Below are 24,353 nucleotides of genomic sequence, written 5' to 3'. Positions count from 1 at the left end.
TTTATCACCATATACGACACGCTCGTTCAATACAACATTAAATAGGTATTAGTCATTTCAATGTTTGCACAAGATCGTTACTGGAAGTCATAAAGTAATCAACTGTCAACGAAATTGTGTGAAGACCACAATTTTCTTTAGAGGGCAAGAAGCTTTTATCACCTAGAGTGCAAACAATACAATCATGGAGCAGTATGTCGTCGAAAGCGTGTAATTCCTGCTCGGCTTACTACGCCGTACGTGATGTTGCTTCATTAAATCTCAGACACATACCTACAGACACATAGTGACAAAGTCGCACATTAGCCACGCCTCTCGCTATATTTATCGTGTCGTTGTTAAAATGGGTGGGTTGCCCGAATTTTCCACTGCCGGTATGACGCTTTCCACAGAAATTTTCTACGAAGTATCGTCATCGTAAGTCAAACCGTAAAGCACTCTTTCATACGGCTTTTCGGCTTTCTCTGATCTTTCTTTTTTGTCTTTTTCTTTTTCTTTAAAGGCTTTTTGCCTTTTGTTCTTTTCCGTGGTGGTGTATTCCGTTCTAGTTTGCGAAACTGTTCTGTACTCGCCAAGCATTTATTGACATAATAAGCACCTGGATGTTCTTCACTTACGTCAGGCGGCTGCGGAGGGCCTGGTGGCTCCGAACTCGCTTCAACGTAATCGCCCTTCTTCATCACGTTAGTGTCAAGCATTTCCATCTGAAGCGAGCGGACAATAGCTAATCGAGTACGACATGATGGAAGTATGCATTTCGGTGTCGAATGGAAACCACGTACCAGCAGTGTGTACAATCGGGCCAAATGCTGTGCACATGGATCCGGAATCCTCATTGAACACATTAGGTCGGATAGCTGGTTTAAAACCTCATCGTCTGAGGTTATCACACATATTACGTTGTGTTGTCGAATAGTAGGAAGATTCTGTCGGATTGCTCGACAATGAAATAACTCTACATTGTCTAGAACAAGCACTGCGGAGCGTAGTTCTGCAAATCGATTAAATATGAGGTTCAGCTCGACAATATCTCGTGTATCTACGTACACCGACACCCGAGCGATCTTTTGCAGGACGAAACGAATTAGCATTGTTTTGCCTTGGCCGCTATTACCTATTATCAAGACGCCGTTTCTTGTTTTTAGCGCATATTCCAGTAGCTTATCAGCATCGTCCAAGTCTAGCGGGGAGAGACAGTGTTTTGTAGAGCTGATACCAGGAATAAGCTCCCACGAGAAGATAGACCGACGAAGGGCCCGTCGATGTTCGGCTTCGGGTGCCAATTTAGGACGAGAACACTTCTGTAGCTCAATTTGAACAAATTGGGCGGCTTCATTCAAGAGTCGCAGTGCCCGATTATTGTTTTCCAATACGGTCGGAATTTGGTCGACTCTTTTGACGAACACATCTCTTGAAAGGGAGGTTATTTGTAATATCAGCGACTTTAACGTTTCCTCAAGCTTTTCTTTCTGTTTAGAAGTAGTTGCACTTTGTCGTTTGTTCAGCATGACCACGACTGCTTTGTCAGTCTTCATCTAATTTTGAATGAAATCAGGCCAACGGGGAATTTGGTGCAAGTACTTAGGGCACCGGCAGCTTGCCTCTTGCTTTTTTTGGGTAGACGTCTACCTTCGCCGTGAAAGGAAACTGAATTTGCCTACACATATAAATAGTCTCTCGTTTTAATTTTGCTTGAAATCGAAATGAACACGATCATAATCGACCGTAGTCTGCAACGAGGCGTGTCAAGATCTGCTGCTCAAAATAGTATACGAGTGACATTTGTAATAGAACTTAAAGGAACGTTTGGTAAAGATAGGGGAAATAGGTTAAACATACTTGATTGCACAGAGAACTTCGTAGGTCCCGCTTCTATCAGATAATTGGCGATTATACCGCCAGCGCTACGTTGGTTGAATATATTAACTATTCTCTAAGCAGATTTGGTTAGTGGGTGCAATTACATATTACCAAATAAGAAACAAGTGAATACCAACACTCATATAATTCGGCACAATTTTTCGTTCTTTGACTGTAAAAGCATCGTAATATGCCAAAATGGCCTACTGCAAACCATCGGTTTGGAAATACGTATCGGATCAGCTGTGCGATCCGGCTCGTATTGGCACAATAAAATCAATCAATTCTATTAAAATTGCGGTTATATTAACAACGTAAGCCTATTGCAGCACTGGCCTCTTCAAGAGTGCGTTGTATCAACATTCATTTACTACGACTTCGGGTTGCCTCACTTCAGCAACCATCTCGAAAATACTCAGTACGTATAAAAAAGATTCAGCGTATATAATACGTAACATAAATTCTAGGCCGGTTAGGTCCGTATATATAAATCAAAATGCTTGCTTTGTCAAAAAACTAACGGACCTTAATAGGGTACTGCTACCGTTAGACAGTGGACCTATGTTACCCAACAAAGTGCAAAGGCAAATGTATTTTATTCTGCTTAAAAGTAAAAATCCTATTATTTACGCATGATATCGTAATTGATGTTACCGTATCCTCCTAACCAAATATGAAAAACCTATGCGGATCGATGATCTTACCATGTTTAGGCTAAAGTGTATAAGAGGGACAAGCTAATTATAGGAATATCCGTCGTAAAAACGCACGCTGAGCTTGCACAAAAAGGGGTTTGCCTCGTATGAGTAGCAAGGTATTCTTGGATAAAAAAAAAATAACGTCTTATTAGAAACCGCGATTTAGGCGATAATCGCAGAAATTGAAGTCTTCACTGTGATGTAATATTCTAATCAAAATATAGGATAAACACAATCAACATGAAACTTTCTATACTTTAAACTTGTTAGGACCTCCTACAACAAGAGAAGACAACGTTAAATGCTTGTCATATGTATACAGTCTAGCGTTATTCTCGTCCACCTGGTTCAATGATATTTTACTTTAAAATAAAGAATTTTATTATATATATATATATATATACTCACGGGTCGAAAGAAAGAACATTCTCAATAGAAACAAGCGTAAATGTTCTTTATTTTAGAGGTATGAGATAATGTGCAGACGGCAATGTAGAACGCAAAACTCTATTGAGGTCGTAGTGTTAGCAGCTTTGGCTTTTTAGACGACTATGTTTTTTATGTTCCCAAACTGTTTCAAGCGAAACATGGGGCCTATACAATTTCCTAACTTTTGGCGCTACATTGGCGAAATCAAGTACTTCTTAGTATAATGTTTTTTAACTTTAGCGTTTACCTTTTTGTTATCTACCCATATAAGATTCCCCTTGATTAGGCAGTGAAAATGGCTTTCGGGTATATCTTAACTCAAATATTAAACTAGATTTACTTAAACCATTTTTTGTGTTATCAATTTTCGATTATATCACGCTTGTCTGTACGTGTTTATACATAGCACTATTTTTTTTCTTAATACAAATAACGCTGTTTTCTAACACGCGGTTCAAGTCTATTCCCTGTTTTCGCAGATATACGCGTACACACACAGAGAAAGCCAAAAGTCTGCAAACGCGGAGCTCCTTTTCCACACCTATTATAGTTGTGCAACACATAGCAGCATAGTCCCTATATAGTTCATACAATATATTATAAGGCCAAAAGAGGTAGTATTTATGTAAAATGTAAGCAAGAAGAGTATTATCTAATTTTAGAATAAGCCAGGTACATGTCGCTAGTATTCGAATTTATGGCTTTTATTATTTATACATTTTTGCAGTCTGACGTATGTGTCGAATTTATTTCCAACAAATATCTGGCCCAAAAGAAGTACTGCATATGAATACTATGAAGTTTTCAACGCATGTTTGATTTAGTAACTTTGCAGTTTCTTCGCGGGTTTGTATGTCTGCCATACTTGGGCATCACAAGTAGATTTAGAGGCTCCGAACGTATCGCATAGATTTGCCCCTTCGGTATGCAACTTTAACGCCTTCAGTCGTTCAGTATTACATGACGATCTGCTTGATCATTGATTAAAACCACGTTCAAATAACCGGTATACAAAGCTAATAAAAAATGATAATAGAGAGTAGTTAGACTAGATGACCAGCACGCAACGTCTCTTTTGTGACCGTTTTCACACGACACAATTCGGATGCAGCACTTTAGTCATACTGAAGTCGGATCTAATCGTTCTGAGTGCTAAGTTGCGTCGGTCAGCGTCCGAGTCTCCGCCGAGCTAATGTCGAATCCGATCACTGCGGCGGATTAACATTACATTATAAGTTGGAAAGAAGTAGTTATAAAAGTATGTGTTTAATAAGCTTCACTGTTACGCGGATCTTCTCAGAATGATGTTCTATTGACACGGAGACAATCAGCTTAACCAGTTTCCACTAAAGGGTCTACTAAAAGCAAGCAACTAGGCGAACGCCTAACCAGGTTTTGCCTTGTATCTAATTTAATAATCAGATTCAGTGATATTGCATTCAACCTAATGTAAGCTATAAAGTAAACCACTAGCGATCCCGTTGCACTTACCCGTCCCACTTAACTCGTTAGCTTTTCGCAGTTATTTCAGTAGCCTCTTCTGACACGCTCGCTAAGGGACTTTGACACTTCATGCTATGTAAACTTTTTTATGACACGATCACTGGCCTTTTTTACTGATGGTTGATTTATTCTGTTTATGGAACGCGCCTGAATACTTTGGTCGGCGGACAACACTTGATTAAATACGTGAATCGAATCGTTTGACGGACGTTACTGTTGATAGAGTCAGCTGATCCATATATTTTCCTTCTAAGATGTCCCAAGGCTTAACGTTTTTTAAATATTTTTTTACACAGATCATATAAAATAAATATTAACCCAAGTTCCGGGATTTCAACAAAACCTGCGTACTTTCATCCTTGTTTTTTTTTTTTTCTAGTAAATAGCTACAGGTTTTACTGATATAAAAAACACTTAATGATGATTTTGTGTTTTTTTTAGTTGATGTATTGACTCTGTAGTTGAGACATCACATACGTTTAGCGATCTTCTAAATATTCTTGCAATTTCTTTTTAATAAATAGTTACATATATTATACTGAACACAAATATTTGATATGTCTATTCTATTGCTGGGATATCACTAGAAGCTAGATACATTTTAGCTTTTTTTTTTTTTTTTTTTTTTTTTTTGATAATAAATACCTACATATATCATTTCGACATTGTGGCAAATTCCTGTGAAAAGAAATCAGGGAAGATTTAGATCAATAACAAATCACGCTCCAGACAGCCACAAAAGGTGCTGGAAGTCAGCTATCTAAAGTAATGCCTAAGGTTTAAGTACTGTACATAAAAATGGGGTAATATATAGTCCCCGTGGGGCAACGCATTTGTCCGCTAGTCTCCGGGACACGTGGCGGTCGAGGTTCGAATCCGGGTGTAGACACATTTCGTTTCGTGATGGCAGTCAGCCGTCTAATATGACGCTTAACGACAGCGCCGGGCTTGAATATCGAAAAATCTAGGAGTGCCGCGAGAAACGGTTTTTTTAGGAAAATGTCGCGCCGCAGACCCAAGACCTCTCGGCACACCTAGGAGTGACCCAAATGCCTGTTGTTAATAGTTGGCATACACTATGTAAAGGAAAGAAAGTGAGTCCATTATTTGAGGACTACAATAACGGTTAGTGAACAAAAATACATGGACAAAGCAAGGATATATGCATATATTGATAACGAGATAGCGGTCTATAGGGACGAATGAAAGTTTCATAAGGGGAATTTGGCTAGCATACTAGCCTTAGCGATATCTTAAGTTTAGGCTCTTTTCTGTCTCGTTCCCTGTTCGAAGCAAATCTCTAATTATCATATTTTATCCCTTTATTTCTGGACCTAGCCATCCAGATCAGGTGCTCCTTCTCATACTTTTCTAGCAAGATAACGAACATAACTAACTACGTAAATTGTACTTGTGTCTTCCTCACGTGCCAAGCAACGAGCGATAAGAACGGTAACACAGTGATATCAATACGCTGATTGATACAGTTATTGTGATAACACGATGTTTTATTCTTGCACGATTGATTGCACCTTATAATCACATCAGTATTAATAATAAATAATATAATATAATAACTATATAAATGCACTATGAGCTGGTAGACATGTAAGAAAAGTACAAAATGCGCTGTCATATTTTCTGTAGAGATATGTGCACACATTAATTCTCGATCAATATCACATGGCGTGGTCCGGTAACCACCCCACAGTGTCTAGAAACAACACTGAATAGTCATGTTGTTACTATCTTTCTAGTGATGTATTTATAATGTGTTACATTAATGGTATTAGCAACATAGTGTGTTATTTGTAGTTCTTTATATCGTTGTTATTATAATAATGATCCATACAGGTTAGTTTAATAGTTTTTCATCCATAAGGCCATGTGCGACCCTGGTCAGAATCACCAGCAATAACTACAATGCTATTGTTAACTCAGAATTAGAGATAAACATTGATGTAGCGGGCCGAAATCCTTAGTCAGTTACAACTGAAGATGGGTCAACGTTGGGTCAGATCTCAATTCACTGCAACTCCATTAAAATGAAGTAGAGTCCTCGAAGACGAACGGCTACAATAACGAGCTTTCATCGTAAATGTATTGCTTTTCATTTAAAAATACGTCATTGATTGAAACAATAGGACATAAAAAAAACGCATGTGTTACCGATAAACCCGCTGAACTGACCTGTTACGCCCTGTTGTAATTATTCAGTTCAAACAATTCTAGTGAAATTCTGCCTTTTCAATAGACTTCTCAACAATAAACTATGCTAATATCAATGCAGTCATGTATCATTACAGAGAGCAAGCTAGTCATCAAATTTAGAGCATCACTTAGCCTCAACTCCCCGTGAGCGCTCGGAGCTACGTCACGTTGGACCTTATGACCTGGTAGGCGCAAAAGGTCCAACAAATTATAGATGTATGTATACATGAACGCTATAAAGGCCTATTGGATCAAATTATGTTCAATGTCGTTCGTCAATTGTCCATCAATAAGCAGCAAACAAACAAACAAATTTACTGTCGTAAAGCCGATTGGCTTTTCTCCATGCTTTATGATGGCTCATGTATACTTCTTAATACTAATTCATTAGATTTGGTATTCCGATTGTTGTATCATAGGGTTTGATAGTTTCGTCATGTTCATAATATCCTTTTTTCCCATAGAATACACACCCTGCTGTTATTATTTATATTGCAAAAAATATGGCGCTGTGTTGCTTTTAGTAGCACATACGGGCTTCGACTTTCCGAAATGAACATTGGGTTGCAACCAATTAATTATCAGTTCCAATCGCTAAAGCACAGACTACGTAAGGCTAATTGGTCCTGGCTGTAGGCGTTTTAAACGACTCCGGACTTGAAAGCCTAACAAATAAACCTTTTCGAACTTACAGAGAAAATCGTATCGTGCAACTTGTGTAAATGTAATACATATGCAGTTCCAGCGAATCGATAGGTGTGAAAATCACCTGCCTAGTCTAGTCTAGTCTAGTCTAGTCACGGTTATTTGACAGGCCCAACAACATTCTAGACGTAAGGTAGGGCTTATTCCAGACGCCTGGCAGACGATCCAGTAAACAGCCGAGTCGCAGACCCGGCCGAGTTTGTGTCTCCTGCCGCCGCTGTTGCCATGCCTCGTGCCGTCGTGCTTATTTTTGGCATTGTAGTAGTTACGGCTCGGCAAGTGCTATAGAAGGCGGCAAAGGGGCGCATCCCTATTCGCTCTCTTTGATCCACTTAAGGAGGTCAGGCGTGAAGTAGGTTATAATGACATCAGTGCCTGCACGCCGGAACGAAGTCATGCTTTCAAGAACGGCGCTGCGTAACTCTAATGCCCCGCTTCGCGCCGCATGGTACAACATCGCAAATTCGCCTGACACCTAATGAAAAGTTGAACTGGCTTTGTCAATAATGTCCTCTTGCTCAAACTATAGCTGATATAAGGTCTCACGTCCGCCAATTTGTCATAAAACTACATTTAAAAACAAGTAACGTAGCGACTGGTATGTTTGGGAAAGGAGACCAGTGGCCGCTAGTGACCACTAATAATAATCAGAGAGTCATTAAACGTGCATTGTTTTTGCAACGGTTTACAAGGACAGTTACATCTTGTGTTCTACTAGAATACTAATAAACACAGGCCTATTTACCGTAGGCAACCAATTGTTTTTATCCTTTCAACCTTTTATGAGTTTAGTCTTCGGTTACGTTTAGCAAAAGAGAAAAGAGGCAACTAATACTTAGTGAAAGTGCTTGAGAACTGTACATTCCTTCTACCCAAGCGTACTTTACAAGTTGATCTTTTTGTACGTAAAACTACCGGGGGACCACAATACTATTCGGAAACGACCATAGAAACTCAACGTTTTTGTTGCAAAGAAAAATCATTCGTGAACGTGATAGGCTTCAGTGAACTGAACATATTTACTGATTGGACCATAAGACCGTTAAAAATTAATCTGTGTAGTTTTGACAGACACCACTTGGAAATACACGCGAGTACATATTAGCCATTGTTTTCATTGGCAATCAATTGTTGCAGGTCGGGACGAGTTAGTGCGTTTGTTCAAAGTCAGCTGAGTAAAAATTAATGAAGAGTTTATGTCCAAGAATACAAAGCTGGTATTCATCATGGTTGCTTTTCTAGAGTTAAAATTTAATTTCGTCTAAGTGCAGCTTAGCAAACAATAGTATCCTTTTCATTCATTGTGTATCCATCAAATTCACACTGCGAATAGCGAGTTCAGAGTGAAACAATTTTTTGTTACTACCCGCCTTGATTCCGATACAAGCTAAGTGATTGTTAGAATTCTAAAAGTAAATGGATTCTGACTCGAATGTTGAAGCTTGTCATGAAAATTAAATCAGGTCATCGTGGCGATTACCTACGACCAATCCACGAACCCTCAAAAAAGGATCGTACTGGAACGTCAATGTACGCTAGCGTTAAATTCAAACGGTAACGACCTCGGGCGTACATCATGCGAATTCTTATAGTCTTACTATTGCACAGGATATCGGTTAAACCTGCCTATGAGCCCTATGAGGTGTCTATGCCAGTGGAGAGAACGAATTCGGCCTTTTATTCGACGTGAGTATTCTGTAGTTACCATAATCAAAAATAGTTGATAGCTAGAGATAGGGGAGGTTAAGCTCACAAAATAACCCGGCCTCGTAAAGCTATAAGCCCTGGCACACATTACAGTTCGGCACTTCATTATTGAGGAATTTATCCGTACGCTCCTTATTCTTTTCAACATTAGTGAACTGCTTTATCGGGTGTGAACTCAAGGAAATCACTATCGTCTTCAATAATTCACTTGTTGGAACGCCCAAAACCATACTTTATTTTTTACCAATTTTCTGTAATGTGCCAAACTATGGGTCCAAGCTAAAAGACAATTTTCCCTTAGCATGGTACAAAGGAAAGGTATGTTACTATACAAGGAACTTCGTTTAAACGATCCGTTACGTATAAGTTAAATGTAAGTTTAACTGATAGTCGATAGACAAGAAGAAAGCTGCCCTTAGATTGCGACGATAATAGACATTTTCATCAGCAGTCTTATTTTTGATGGTAGAATAACAGACGTGATACAGTGTTCGAATAATATTTGAGCACTTATTACCACCATTCAGTCTTTGCTAACTGACTTCAAATGGAGCCTCTTCTGCGATCACACAAGCTTCTAAAAGATGCTTGTCGAGAACGATTCCTATTGGGAAAAAATGCTTTATTTGCTGACCTTAATCATCCAATAAGGACTGACCTCGAGCTTTGAAATAACCTGTATAGCATCCGACGAAAGATAACGGAAGTATGCAACCAGTTTATTAATCTATACAAAATTATCCCTTTTATCTACGTAGAGGCTGTTTAAAAATCGCACCTGATATGCAAACATAGGATAGTGGGGAAACTTGTCCTTGAGCTGACGAATTAGGTCTAGGTATGGCATACCGGGTTTAACCATAATCATATCGGCACCTGCAAAGTAACATAAAGATAGGACACAGCCGTCGTTAATTGACATGCGATTCAATGTTTGACGCTAAAACAATAGCATTTTTACTAGAGCTGATGAAGTCTTTGACACTTTATTATTAAATGTACGATTCCTCTCTTCATTCGTAAGTGATAAAAAAATTAGGTCAATTGTTAGTGCGGGACCTGAAAAGTGTCATAGGGGCCAAAAGAATTGCGTCTCGAACTCATGCGGGATAACTTTAACAACCACTGCCATTTGTATCTAGTATTGTCGTGGACAAACATAATTTAACCTTGCCTACAGTAATTATTTGGTAGCTTCATTTGCTCGATGTACTCAGGACATATACAGATCGTAGTCATGTTTTTCAAGCGTTTCCGGGCGTGTAAGTCCTTCCCGACTCCCTCAAATGCGAGTAGTGTTTTTTTTTTTCGGATGGGGAGCTGGCTCAGGAACGTTTTGCGACCCTGAGTGAAGAGCTATAGGCGTAAGCGAATCCATTACCCTACATATCGGCTACCCATAATTTTTACTACTCGATGTCGGCATAGAGACAGCATCTTTAGCTATCCATAGCAGTTTTACGTAGAACCTTGGCACTGGAATTCTGTGTTGCTTAATGCCTGGCTAAACTTTCAAAAAAGACATCCCTGTGCTTTTCACACAGATTTCAAAAAAAGCCAGCCTTGATTTCTTCACAGAACGCTTGATGCCAGATACAAATTGGTTGTCTATACCCATTATTTTTTTGCCAATTTACCTGCTATTCGCACTGACTTCGAATGGTCAACCGTGTTGAGGTGAATCCAATTTATCTTTATCTGTATGTAAATAAAGAAGGCGTCAAACCAAATCCTGTTCACAACACGGTAAGACCGGAACGTTTATTGAGGCGACAGTGTACTTCCGTCTCCCTCAGATAGAAGCAGTAAGTAGTTACTCAAGGTCAGGGAGCAACGAAAGTGTGAATTCAGTCACCCCACACTATCATGGCCAATACCTAAAGCTTGATGTCTGTAAACGGAACTTACACGGGGTAACTTTCAGATAAGCGACTGCTTAAACCAGCCTAATACGTGTTCGAATATATATATATATATATATATATATATATATATATGTACATATATTGAGTTCGGCACTTATTACGATCAAACGACGTTCCCCACCTTAAGAAAGTACCAAGAATGTCTTCTTATCTGAGTTAGGATTTCATAAGCGCATAGGATTCAACAAGGATCCACAATGACATAAATGGCAGATGAAATGAAAAATGAGGACCAAGGTTAGTACTTTAGACGCACTAAATCCGCCATACGCGTCTCAATTTCACGTTGTAAAAACTCGGCAAGCAATAGCAATCAATGTGATATTATATTTACACTTATTTTTAATAATTTTATTGTTAACAACGTAAAAAGAGACTTTTCTTAGGTAGAACAAACAATTCACATTGACTGCTATGGAGAACGCTGGTAGTGTTCCGCATTGAGAAACTGGCCGTGGAAAAGAGCTGGAACTTTTATGAAGCTTCAACTCAGTGATACCATAATACTGTGATCGGCATTAGTCAACAAGAACACCCCATATTGACTATGTTTGATCGAACGCTCTTTCTAGTCTTTATGGAAAGCTGTCAACGACAGTACCATCATTTACAGTAATAATAGCTAAGGCTAAATGTTTACGTGGTTATGACACTTGGCATAACTTCGTTTTTAGCTTTTAACTGCTGTAAAAAATTACATAATGGTTCATCAGAAAGTAGGAAATCAAACTTAGCCATACATATTGGCATAGTCAATGCTGACGTATACAAGTTCTCTCGGATAGCAAGTACATATTTTTTACTGTAAAATACATACTGACCTATGAAGGTCTGTAAAAAAAGCTATTAAAAATTATAGGAGCACGCCAAACCAGATCATGTACTTTATTCAGAAGGATCGTGAAGTTCAAGCGAATGAGCTTACCCTGTTCAATATCCCTTTGCACAGCCCGCATTGCTAATCCATTGGCTCCAGGTGGCAATTGGTAGCTCTTACGGTCGCCCAAAGCTGGCGCACTTTTCGCCGCGTCCCGGAATGGTCCATAAAAACAGGAAGCAAACTTTGCCGAGTAGCTAAGCACCGACACCGTGTTACCCAGCTGAGCCTTGAATAAGGCGTCCTTTATCGCTAGAATACGGCCATCCTGAAAGCATTAAAGAGTAGCGGTCATCTTATATCGATCAGTATCCTATAACTGGTAACCACTAGCACAGGGAAGAAATATTCAGGATCATAAGTCGAGTGAAGCCTGCGTATCTGTTCACATTGATTTACACGAGCACGTATAAACAAACAACTTGTATTAATCGTTTATGAAACACATATTTTGCACTAGAATATATATCTACTTACAAAAGGCGTTTACTGTAAATGAATTGCATGAAAAATATGGAGGGCTTTATACCTGATTCCGTCTTGGAAAAGCTATCACAGAAAGACCGGATCGTAATGTGTGCTGATCAAAATGCAACTTGAATGAATGGATTATTTTTAAATATCCAATAAACCAAATTTAGTAGGTAAACGAGAATATCTGAAGGAGCGGCCACTATTTTTGGACCAAGCGTCCTTTTTTGGAGAATACCTTGTGAAAAATATACATTGAAAAAGTGGCAAACTAACGTCGTACTGCTGTTGGCGAAATTCACCTGCCTCTCAGTTTCTTACCATCATATCGCTGGGAGCCACGACGTGTGCTCCAGCCCTCGCAAAGCTTAGCGCCATTTGAGCTAACCTCTGATCAGATTTCTCCATGTCGATAACACCTGTCTGTTGAGACAAGATTCCGCAGTGTCCATGCGACGTATAAGCGCAAAGGCACACATCACAAGCGACCACCAGATCAGGAAAACTTGACCGAATAACGCGAATTGCACCATGAACTGGATTTCGGTCAGGATCTGAACTGAGCGACGCCTCTGTGTCCTTCCCCTCAAAGCCCACGACACCAAACAGCAGAACCGATTTGAGGCCTAATTCATAGACAGGGCGGATCGCATCCGCTATTCTGGAACGAGATGAGTTTGTCATAACTTTAGTAGGTTTTTATCTGTATGTGGCTTGCAGAACAAGCGTAATAAGTGAACTTATTCTTAGATCTACGTAATTAAATCAGCTACACAATAAATACAAGGCACGACCATTCGAGCTGGGTATGGTGCAGGCGAAAGCTATGTGAGAAACTTTAATGAATAAATAATGAAATACGTGCATATTCGCGTGTATGGCTGCAAAGCCAGTGAACACTGGTTCAACCACTGTTGTACGGTGTGCATCGTTTACCTTGTCGATTAAGTGCAATTTCCAAATTGGAGTCGTAAAATCATGAGATCCTTTGGGTAACGCAAAAAAGCTAGTGCTACATTTGTGAGGTAAAACGTTTTCAGAGAAAACAAGCCTTATTTAGGATAAGAGTCCATTCTCAAAAAGGAACAGGTACAGGAGAGAAAGTAAAGAAGACCAAATGAAAACGAAAATCGCAGCTTAACTGCCTTGGAAAAACAACGAGGTGGAACGTGACGAGAGGCCATTCAAAGGGTGTTTAACAGCAGCACAAAGAATTAAATTAAAAAAAAAAAGAAAATCCAAAATAACTAAAAAAAGATGAAAAAATAATATAATAAAAATTGAATGAGCATTAACAGTTTTGTGGAAGAACAAAGAGTATGCATTAGGTGACTATTGAATGCGAACAGATCTGATAGAATACTAAATGCATTTTCTTATAAAAAAGCAAATGCAATAAAATTTAAGCCATCCGGGCGTTCGCACAAAATGGGCACATAGCTATAGACTGGCCAATAGTAATGTGCGAGAGTTTTTTTAAAGCTTAGGTCTAGAAGATTTGCATATAGTAAATAGTACAATTTGTGAGGACCAAATTACCTTCAAGTATATGGTCGGTGTGCTCGTAGAAAAGGTTTGATATTTAAGGCATGAGGGCGTAAAAGAGGGCCTACAGTTTTGAAAAAAGTCAGATGACAGTTGAACTATGGGTGGTCAATTCGTCATCGTATCTGCCGCTCGCGTAGAGTGATCATTATTTCTCTCTCGTTGTGTTTATAGGCTCATACAAAAAATTCGCATCCTCCTTCTGCCAAACGGGATATACTTGCCCTACCTATTTTTAATTTTTTTCCTACGTGCAACAAGGTAGCTCATATAAATAGTTTTCTCCTTAAGCCTTACAAATCATAAGTATAAGGTTTGCCCGGAAAAGCAAATGTTACATGTTAACATTTAACATAAGTTAACCATTAAGTTGCCCTATACCCTATAATGGCTGCAAATATCAACTAAATAACATATTTGTTTGATTCGCTAAAAAATTACTTCGTTAGCTATAAGGATAGCACACCAGCAAGTAACGTAGACACGTCAATAGAGAATGGATTCTAGAAAAATGACGGACCAGTTATTGTCGTGTGTCCAAGTTTCTCATCGTAAGCTTCTCTCACCTTCATTATCTCAAAAATTAAGGATGCGATAAAAATAATTGGATGTCCTTAATATATGACAATAGGTAAGGTACTTTTAAGAGTAGGAGATACAGTAAGGTGTAGTTGCAAATTCTAAACCTTTAAGGGCTCACATTCAGAAAGCAGCAACAGACCCTGCTAGTAACCGAAAACTTCGATAACAATTCCGTGAATTCTGATGGTGTTCAGTCATCATCTATTGATGCTCGGTTTACACGTACTGGTGGAGCGTTGTTAAGGCTCAGATATGTGGCCGAACTTTTAGTCACGGAACCACACCCAAACAGTCTTCATACCCAAAACTTTTAAAGCCAGCCTGAATATGCAATATTCACTTTGATCATTTGCCCAAATGCGGCTGTAAAAGGGACAGCTCATAAAACTCACCGTTTAAGTGTCAATTGCCGTAAAAAAGGTTTCCTAGGAACTAAGCGATAAAATGTTAGTGTAATTCTCAAATATGTGGCCCTCTGATTTTCGCTGATTGGAGTGGAATTTTATTAAAAACGGAACAGCAGCAATACTATGTAGGATTCGCTTCCAAGAGACGTTTTGTGATACGCAAGCACTATTGTTCCATGCTTACTTACCATAGAAAAATCCTCTAAAAACTTTTATTTTATAATGAAGTCGTGAAAGCCAGTTTAAATGCATTATAAGTCGGAAATTTACTACTGTGTATACAAGTCAAAAGTACCTGCAGCAAAAGATTAACGAATTACAGGATATCACTAAATTTCTCTTGGTTACTGAACTCAAGATCTCGCTCTTGCTAGGTCGATTTCTTTCTAAGGTAGAAGCTTAGATTTGTGTTTAGACTTGCAGAAAGCATAAAGTTCTATAAAATATCCGTTTATGTACCCATAAGTTGGTATTGTTGTCCGCGCGTATATGCTTTATACACTCATTCTTCGTTAAAATATAGGTATTTAATCCATATAGCTATTATGTGTAGTAAAAATAAACTCACGATTTAGTAAAATTACAGCACAATTTGCCCTTTGCCCTCGGTGAAAGTCGATACCTTCGTGTATGTGTCTATTTGTGAGTTTATGTAAGAGCGTAAGCAGGCTGCTCGTGTTAACTAGCTGCCCGAATTCGTAACCTGCCTCGACTTTTATACTGCGTTAGAAGTCAGTGCTAAATAATTTCGGCCGGATTTTATGTTCCTTCACGGAAGCCATGCATTGCGTGGGGCACAACCGAAAACCTGAATCGTAAAAACGATCTGCTTGGTACGCAACGGTGATCTTCTGTACGACCTTTCCACTGAAATGAGACCACCTGGTTCTTAAGCAAGTGTATAGAGAGCGCCAGGTGGGGTGGCCACACAACTTCACGTGTAGAACTCGAACGACTCTATTTCCTTTAACAGTCAAAGTATAAAATGCATAACTACATGAATCAAAGTAAGCTCTTGGGCCACATGCGCACACGGCTGGATATTGCGATTGTCGTTAAAACCCAAAAGCCATTAATCTAGCAGATAATTATATAGTCAGTAACGCATTTGATGGCTACTCACTGGTCAACCTCAAACCGCTTGTTTGGAATGTTTACCTGGATGCGGAGCAGTGGCTTCACTCAATAATCGTCTTAGGATTTCGTCTCTCCCTCGGTCCATCAAACCATCACTGCTTTCCCAGTTTATAAAGACTGCGGCACGACCGTCGCTATGCCACGGACTTGCGGGAGGACTGCAGGAAGGAGAAAAACCGGTTGGTCGCCCGTCGTTGGGTGAGGTAGTGCCACAGTACTGGACTAACAAGCGAAAGAGCAAGTGAGACAGCGTCGGGCCGCCACAAGCAACGCCCAAACCGCAAGACCGAATCTCGCCAAGGCCATGCATGAGAATGCCTAGGCCTGTGAAGGTGAACATCTGTTAGTGTTCTATGTGCTGCCAGTATACTTGTACAGCTTATCACGCCGATAGTGAAGGACAATCATTGACCGCACTGGAATACTGAAAAGGACCAGATTGAAGCATACTGCCCTACAGCGTTTGCCTTGTAGAAAAGGAGAAGTGGGGGGAATTCGGTTCGTCTAGCGTCAGTTTGCGGCGAGAACACGTTGTCGCTTATGAGCTGGCTCATCGTTCGAGTGCATCACACTTTTAAGCGCAATTAAAGAGAAGCTAGTAGTAGCAAAAGGTGCTGCTCAAAACAACGCTTCTAATGCTCTGGGGATAGCCACAAGCAAGGCGGGGGCAAGTGGCTCGTGAGCCCTTCAAGACCCGACCGAGGAATTCAAAAAGACGCATGTCTACTAGACGGTGTAAAGATAAGCTCATTTATCTCCTTGTTAATAGGTTCCTGCAGGCTATCTACTTAATTACTCGCTTGTTTAGCTAACAAACACTTGTGCTCAGATCGCTAAGTCCGCAGCCATTTGGCCAGCCAATCTCGACTCGCTAGCGAAAAACGTTCCAGTCCACTCATTAAGCTCTTGACCCCCACTCTCTACAACTTGCTACTTATGATGACTCCGCATTCGTCTCACATAGAAAGTATCGTTCATTTTACGGATGACCTTTATTTTTAATGATCGCTCCGAATTACTCACAACAGATTCCGATTTACATTAAATATATCCAGATATAACTCACTAGCTACTTATCCAACCCTTCCTTTATATCACCAGGCCGGTCTAAAAAGAGTGAAAAATAAAGTAATATAATAAGTAACAACAACTAGTCATCTCATTTTCGGATTCTTTTATCACCGACATTTAGAACCTCTGATCATCCCTACTGTGAAACTTACAACTCAGATTATTCTGCTAAATGTTATGCCGACGCAATTGTTGAAAAAACGTTGCGCTTTACAATTACAATTTCAATTCGATGAAGAATAGACATGCTTCTACTCTGTGTCCACAAACTACATACAGTCGTGTGGCAACAAGAGCCCTTTATCCTGAAGGTCATGAAAACTACAACAGAGGTTCAATGAGACTAATTTAAATTATCATAGGAACGAACACACAGGTATAAAAGCACAGTACGCCGATACGCAAGAGTGCATCTGACTCAGGCTTCTTAATAGAAGTCCTGTAAATCGAACAATTAAGAGTACAGAAGACTCCATTCACATTAGGGCAATCATCTTTAAACTATTAAAATTTAATTAAGTCGTTATTTGCAATGCTGTTAAGCGATCAATATATTTAGAATGCTTAATCTAAAATGTTTCAGGTTTCACGTCCGGCGTAGCCGTTACGCTTTCCCCCAGACAGCAGGCTCCCAACACGAAACGAAATGTGTTTATGCCCGGGTTCGAATCTGGGCCACCACGTATTTTTACGCAGATACGTTACCCACTATGCTGTTACAGGGACAATACACAATCTAAGGCAGAGCAACGCGCTGTCGTCAACTAAAATAATGGAATCGAAACTCATGAATGCATTTCAGGGATCGGTTGAAATTATTACACGGAAGACACAGATAACGTTTTGTTCGACCACCGCAATGAGAGGCACGTACGTTAGAATTCGAGCAAAATTTATAAGTATTTAATGAAGATCAGGGAAGAATAGCAAGTGTTCATTATGTATCCTATAAATCACATTACTGGTATCGCTAACACCGATCAAAACGAAATAAACGAACAGGAAACCCAAGAAAAGGTGGAGCACCATCCCTTAAAAACAAGATGGAAAAACCTGGTGGCTTTAGCAGTCTAATTATGCGGATGATGTATGTATAGTTATGCCATTGACCGACTCATTGCCGGTACAGAATGAATGAACAAAAAGCTCTGTTGTAATTAGCTATTGTCGACACTCGATTTTATTGGAATCACCTCAGTGAGCAAAAACCCTCAAGCACAATGAATCAGGATATGCATGCACACTGTTCCGCATTCATCATTTATAAAGCATAACACGATCCGGACTTATAATTTGGCGGTCGATACAAAGCGGTAGGTGTCTGTTGGACAGTCTTGGAGCTGAAGACTACGATTCGATGGCTCTTTGTTATTTTCCACTTTACCAGAGCTTCTATGAAAAGCATAACATTGACTGTGGCTAGTATAGGGGCTAATGAGGACTATGACAAGAAGTATGTCTATTATTATTATATATGTATGTTAGAAGTGTCTATCAAACTAGATGATTCTTTCGCTACTGCCAGGCTTAGGTACCTTACGCAAAACAACATATCAAGCACGAAATTGGGTTTATTTTTTACTGTAATGTAGTACAGAACATATGCTGGGCACCGGACAAGCCTCTGAATGCTTGTGATTAGATAGCCAGACCAAACTCATTGCCTGTCCCTACAGACCTTATAAGAGTCTGTAAATATCTGAAGTTAAAGTTTATTATGGAAAATTTCGTCTTCCAAGGAACAAATATTATTTGATCAGTAACTATGAGAACTATTAACAAATGACAACTTATCGCCTTATACTACATGTCGTCAGAACTTATACTGATAGTAAAAAGAAATACCAACTCTCTTTGGATCCAATATTTGATTCAAAAGGAAGAACCGGTTGAAGTTGACAGGAAAGTTATCTGAGTAACATAAGTTCAACGACTTCAGTTAAAATGCAAAAAGGAAATTCACCGCGTTAAGGCATTTGTCCCATACGCATCATAAAACGGTTGATTTAAAGTTTGTTTGCGATATTCACCCTGCGTTAGCCTTTTACGAGTTAACTTGCATCAACAATGAAAATTCCCCTAACTAAGCACATGCTGCTCCCCTCAGGTCGTCACTTTCAGGGGCTGCTATTTTCACTGGCAATAGTTCCCGCCACCACCGTAAACAATTACTTAATGCCTATAGCTGCAACTTAAAAGTGTCAAATTTTCGACAAAACTGTACTCTTTAAACAAGGCACGGGAAAGAAAATAGGTTAGACTAGTTTTTCGTCGAGTGTAATTCTGCTAGCCATCATATACTAAGTCTTCCATGTAGCGGCTTTCATTTTTTCACGGTCTATGCTATTCTACTAGAGTTGGCTTAATAATACAACCGCTAAATATATCCTTTTCTAGATCTAGAACCCTTTAACAACACTACCGCGTTAAAGAGCTTTTTACGTTACGCAGCGTGAGACCAGCGTCCTTGCGCGATAAACCTTGGCCGCAAATTTAACTAATATCAAGTAATTAATTCAGATTAATTCAGCTTCGGCTAAATGCTAAACCCCCGATTTCGTAGTCATACATCCGGAACCCTCGGCCAGTACAATCTGTACCAACTTTTGAAAGCAATTTCTTAGAGATAGAATATTTCTCAGTTTTTAACTGTTCTGATTTACAAAATTATCGCAAAAAAACTGATGCGCGGTGCTCGTGTATCAACTAACAACTTTCAAGTGTCAAACCAAGCTTTTAAACTATAACAGTTTTTTCCACAGCCTTTACTCTATTTACTCTTTCTATTACTCCCCTGTTCAGTTTTTTCCTTCTTCATAAAAGGATACTCTCATCGTCGCTTCGTTGTCGGCGTCCGGCAGTTTTCTTAAGGGTTTACGAGCTCAGAGGAGCACATCGGATAACATAATGCGTGCGCGGAAAAGCAGTGAGGATTTTCTAACACTTGATCCTTTATTGAACCGATTTTTACCACATTCTGCCGTTATCGACGCCTACACACAGTCAAACGTAAAAACATATTTCTTGGGAAAAGCAATACTCACTACTGTTTGACCATCTAAGGATTTTCCAAGTCAATATTGCTTTTACAATAGTATTAGTAGACCAAGTAGAACCAACTTTGTGAGTTTTATGCTTTGACAAATTACGTTGAAATCGTGTATTTTTAAGGGCCTATCAATGGTTAAATCAAATATCGTGACGGATATATATACATATATATGTCGTCTAATATTAATGTCTATATGGCGGACATATAGATATTAACAGTTAGCTTTCTAATGACCCTAACATTTTCAAAAACATACTTCCGTGAAGATCCGTTGAGGTCTTTGATAAAGATTTCGATTGAATGTTGATACCTACGGAGGAAACCTACGGATGGCCCATGATATGGAAATCCATCATTTTAGAACAATAAGTGGTATATAATAGGCAACAACTTTAATGAAACTATTAAGCCTAAGAAGATTCTAAGCTGAATATAAAAAAGCAAAACACGAATCAGCATGGACTTGTTATACAGTCATGAACCAAATAAAGCCTATTTTGTTGCTTCTGGAAACTTTGAGGTGTGTATTGGCTAACTGTAATTTATTTTACTAAAGATTCTATGATCTCCTGGACTTGATTTATTTTTCCGTAATTCAACTAAGTAATTCCGTAAATTTAATGAACCTTCTACTTTCTGGCATCAACTGAGTTTTTCCTATATATATATATGAAATAAAACCGGATGTTTTCTGCACGAATCACGTGATTTTTTTAGGAGACATTAACGATAGTTGCCTAATTTCTGCTTGAGGTAAAGGCCAAATTTTTCAACTAAATACGAAAGTAAAGCATCCATACAAGACGCGCAGCTCCATTTTGCTAAGCTCATTACGGTTTTGTCGACAATTCAATAATACACTGCTGATCCAGTTTTTAAACGATTGTCTATCATTTATCTTACTTGTTGACGCCGTATCGGTAGACTCCAGGCATACTGGGTATCGACTCTTCGGCGTCTGGTGAGTCAGTGATGAATAAGGGCCACATAAGGTTCTCGGGACGTAGCTGTGTGCTGCTTTGCTGCCACACCCGTAGCGTTGGTAGGAAATAGCCAGAGTGGAGGTGCTGCGAGAAGCTGCCTGTCGACGGCATCGTAGGCTGCAGCGGAGTAGAATGGTATAAAACTGTCAGTTCGCTTAAACTTATGCTAATAACTGAAATCAGTTATTAGGACGTAATTTCCCGTCATTTTGTGACTTGTAGTAAACCTCTTCATACAAGAATACGATTCGAGTATAGGTACCTCTGCTTTGAGTGTGTCTTCTAACGTGTTCATTACATTCAAGTGTTTTATAGATTTTTTGTGCTTAAGTTATAATTGAAAACCATGACATCCTTTGAATACTGAAAAATGCATATTTTGTTTGTTAAACTAAAGAATAATAACTAATTTTAATCGAAACACATTTAATAGAAAAAAGAAGTTGTTTCAAACGAAGTAATTACATCAGCCGGGATTTACATATTAGAAAAAATAAAAGCTAGTTAAACCACTGAGTTAACGACAGAACGGAACGCGTTAGATAGATACATCGACAACTCTAATTGCAATTGCGATCAACACAAATGACTACGAGATAGAAAAGGGTGAGTTTATATGGGCCCACATTTGCTTAACGTTGTCGTTGAAATTAACTGATACCACGGAAGAAAAATCAAGCATATTCGCCAAAAACTCTTCTATTATGTCGCCTAATTCGTCTACTACAAAAGATTTGTTTCCGACAAAAAAAATATCAATTTAAGGCATTCATGTCCTGGATTATATATAAATGGGCCAGTGGTAGAGCTATATGAGCTACTGATAATTTCGTACGATGAAGTCAGGCATTCAACGAAGCCAGAAAGCTTTCTTCTTGGAAAAAGCTGTGACTCTAACTTAGATATTATGCTTTATAATCATTTAATGTTAAGTTAGGCAGGTTAAAATTTGTCTACCATAAACCCATACGAAGTCCTGCTTCGCAGTGTGGAGCCGTGTTTTGGGTGGCTCAAACAATGACACATTTCCAAGTTTCGTTTTGTCCAAAATGTAACGATAAACAGTAACAATGTGCGCACTATCCCTTAAAGCAGTGATGCCTGACTAATTATGTTGTATAAATAATTATTGGTAGTGAATTCTAATTTATGATCGTGCTTATCCGCAATGTGTTGTACGCCAATAGCACCATCTCCTCCAAACGATGCATTACACTGAGAAGGTCATCAAAAAAAAAACTACATGCAATACGATGTTGACAGTAACAAATGCAAAAAGTAAAATGTGATGCTCTAGCTTAACTTCGTATATATTAGCTGAATTATTGGCTGAATTATACTCTAAAACCACTTAGTTTCTTCGCTTTCCTGCATCGGCAGCATCCCGTTCCATAAATGCTCGAGGTGCAGGAGCTCATATAGCCCCTAGAATGGCCATGCAATACAACTTATCAACTCTTATATAAGACTCAAGTTAATTGCCGAAACAGTAAAAAGACGAACTACTTATTTTACCATTTTATAGTTGAGGAAAACCTCGACGAAATGCAAAAACCGTACTTGGCAATTCCATAAAGCCCCATGCTTTGAAACCGAACCGAAGAAAAAAATTAATAACCCGAATGGAACTTAATTTCTGATCTGTGTTTATCTTCAACATTTCGAACATTTTGTAGAGTAGACATGTTTAATTAACGTTTCCTTAAAAAAAATACAGGGCGACCTGTATAGCCCTCTTTTCTATATCTTCCTTATAGTTAGTTATCGGATTCGTGATTAAGCTTCTCTTATTTGTTCGTGACTCCTGTGTGGTTTGAAATTGGATATAAACTAGACGAAATATAATGAACTCGTTACAACTGCAAGCTACTGTTGAAAATACGCAAAGTCATATTTGGTTTAACTATTTTCTATGATACCTGTGGGTCAATCACATATAGACGGTGGGCGAAAAAAATGGCACCATAAGGACCACTTCGATCTACTATCACTATACTGGCGTATAATAATTAATCTCCTTACCTAGAATATTATTAGTTTGTGCCGATATCGAGCTGTTTTAGCTGGATATAAACATGCAAATTGTGTCATTAGACTTGCACTACTGGACTACCTACGATCACTTAACGTAGTGCGTCCGAAGTACTTCCGAATGGCGGCTTAGGTTGTCGAAGTGCGGGGTCTTAGTGCATGTAAACTGTGCAGTAGCAAGTAAATAGTTTAAACGTAAATATTAGTTTGCGGTATGGTAGCTAACCGTTAACATCTTAAGAAAATATTGCCAAGAGATATGAATACCGCGAATGCTGGTACACTATAACCTGCGACTGTTGGATAATATCCCCAGAAAAGTCCTTCTCAGAGATTCAAAAATTCAATTTTTCTCATATATAGATTTCCTGTCTTTGATCCCCTAAGAAATATTACAGTTTATGAGATAAGGTCATAATTCAATTATTATAAGGTCGACGTAAGTTGTACTAAGATTATTCAAGAATATTTCCCTCGAGACAAGAGCATTGGAGCTGAATAAGTCTTTTTTCAGCTGTTCATACACCTTAGTTAATAATGAACTTTGATATCTCCAAAGAAAAAAGAAGGTGTTTCACCGAGCATTTGCATCGTCCTCATTATTCTGAACATTTTCAGCTACGATTTCTAGACTGCTGTGAACCAACGCGTGTTTATGAATTTCTCCGATTCTTGAAAGAACTCGGATTGTTTACCTGACCACTTTTTCTCTCTTTCTCAAGGTTCTTATGAAGGCTTAATCAATGTAGTCGAATAATGATGGCAACTATGGTAGCGTAACAGGGATCACGTATGAGCAAAGTAGTATTAGTCTTTGCTTCAATTTCACATCAACATATACACTGTTATCTCGAACAGAAATAAGAGACTTTGATAGGGTTTTTTTTTTATGGAGTAACGAAATAAGAACACAATTTCAACAACCACCTTTAAACAGCTGGACTGGTATGGACGGCCAAGCCTCTTTTTAAGAAAGATCAGCCATTGCTACTACAAGTCCCGCTAACGACACATACTTAACGTATTTCAGGACGCGACTAAACATATCTGTTTTTAAAATTAAACGAACTAATACTAGCTCGGCAGTCGGTGTTTCATCCATTAGATGGAACAGTTTAAGTTTCCTTTTTTAATTAAGCCACACCGGAAGACAATAATT

General features: G+C 38.9%; 2 protein-coding genes across 8 annotated transcripts in view; both read right to left on the bottom strand.

Moving 5' to 3' along the window:
* Positions 1-302: 302 nt before the first annotated feature.
* Positions 303-2,025, bottom strand: LOC111265568 (uncharacterized). Its single transcript, XM_022842356.2, has 2 exons — positions 1,840-2,025; positions 303-1,657 (listed from the first exon to the last, which is right to left on the bottom strand). Exon 2 carries the CDS (start codon positions 1,533-1,535, stop codon positions 423-425), a length of 1,113 nt encoding a protein of 370 aa, XP_022698091.1. The 5' UTR covers positions 1,536-1,657; positions 1,840-2,025; the 3' UTR covers positions 303-422.
* A 1,639-nt stretch (positions 2,026-3,664) lies between these two features.
* The window catches only part of Pbgs (Porphobilinogen synthase), a 52,554-nt gene continuing 31,865 nt past the window's right edge, over positions 3,665-24,353 (bottom strand). For 6 of the 7 annotated variants that reach the window (XM_086970541.1, XM_022842345.2, XM_022842343.2 and 3 more), the window contains 5 exons: positions 21,084-21,280; positions 12,708-13,047; positions 11,964-12,183; positions 9,892-9,989; positions 3,665-5,524 (listed from right to left, as the gene is read on the bottom strand). In XM_086970541.1, coding sequence (XP_086826667.1) covers positions 5,270-5,524; positions 9,892-9,989; positions 11,964-12,183; positions 12,708-13,047; positions 21,084-21,274 — 1,104 coding nt within the window. In that variant the 5' untranslated portion in view covers positions 21,275-21,280 and the 3' untranslated portion in view covers positions 3,665-5,269. Of the gene's footprint in view, positions 5,525-5,972; positions 7,882-9,891; positions 9,990-11,963; positions 12,184-12,707; positions 13,048-21,083; positions 21,281-24,353 lie in introns of those variants that run through there. The other variant, XM_022842349.2, reaches the window with a different exon arrangement.

This window comes from Varroa jacobsoni, unplaced genomic scaffold (assembly GCF_002532875.2).
Source record: "Varroa jacobsoni isolate VJ856 unplaced genomic scaffold, vjacob_1.0 scaffold_986, whole genome shotgun sequence".
In the NCBI taxonomy this organism is placed as follows: Eukaryota; Metazoa; Arthropoda; class Arachnida; order Mesostigmata; family Varroidae; genus Varroa; species Varroa jacobsoni.
The sequence above is the reverse complement of the archived record's forward strand: the minus strand, read 5'-3'. Positions and strand labels throughout refer to the sequence as shown.

Excerpts from the sequence above, each read along its gene's own strand:
- LOC111265568 (XM_022842356.2), bottom strand. The coding sequence starts at position 1,535 with ATGAAGACTGACAAAGCAGTCGTGGTCATGCTGAACAAACGACAAAGT.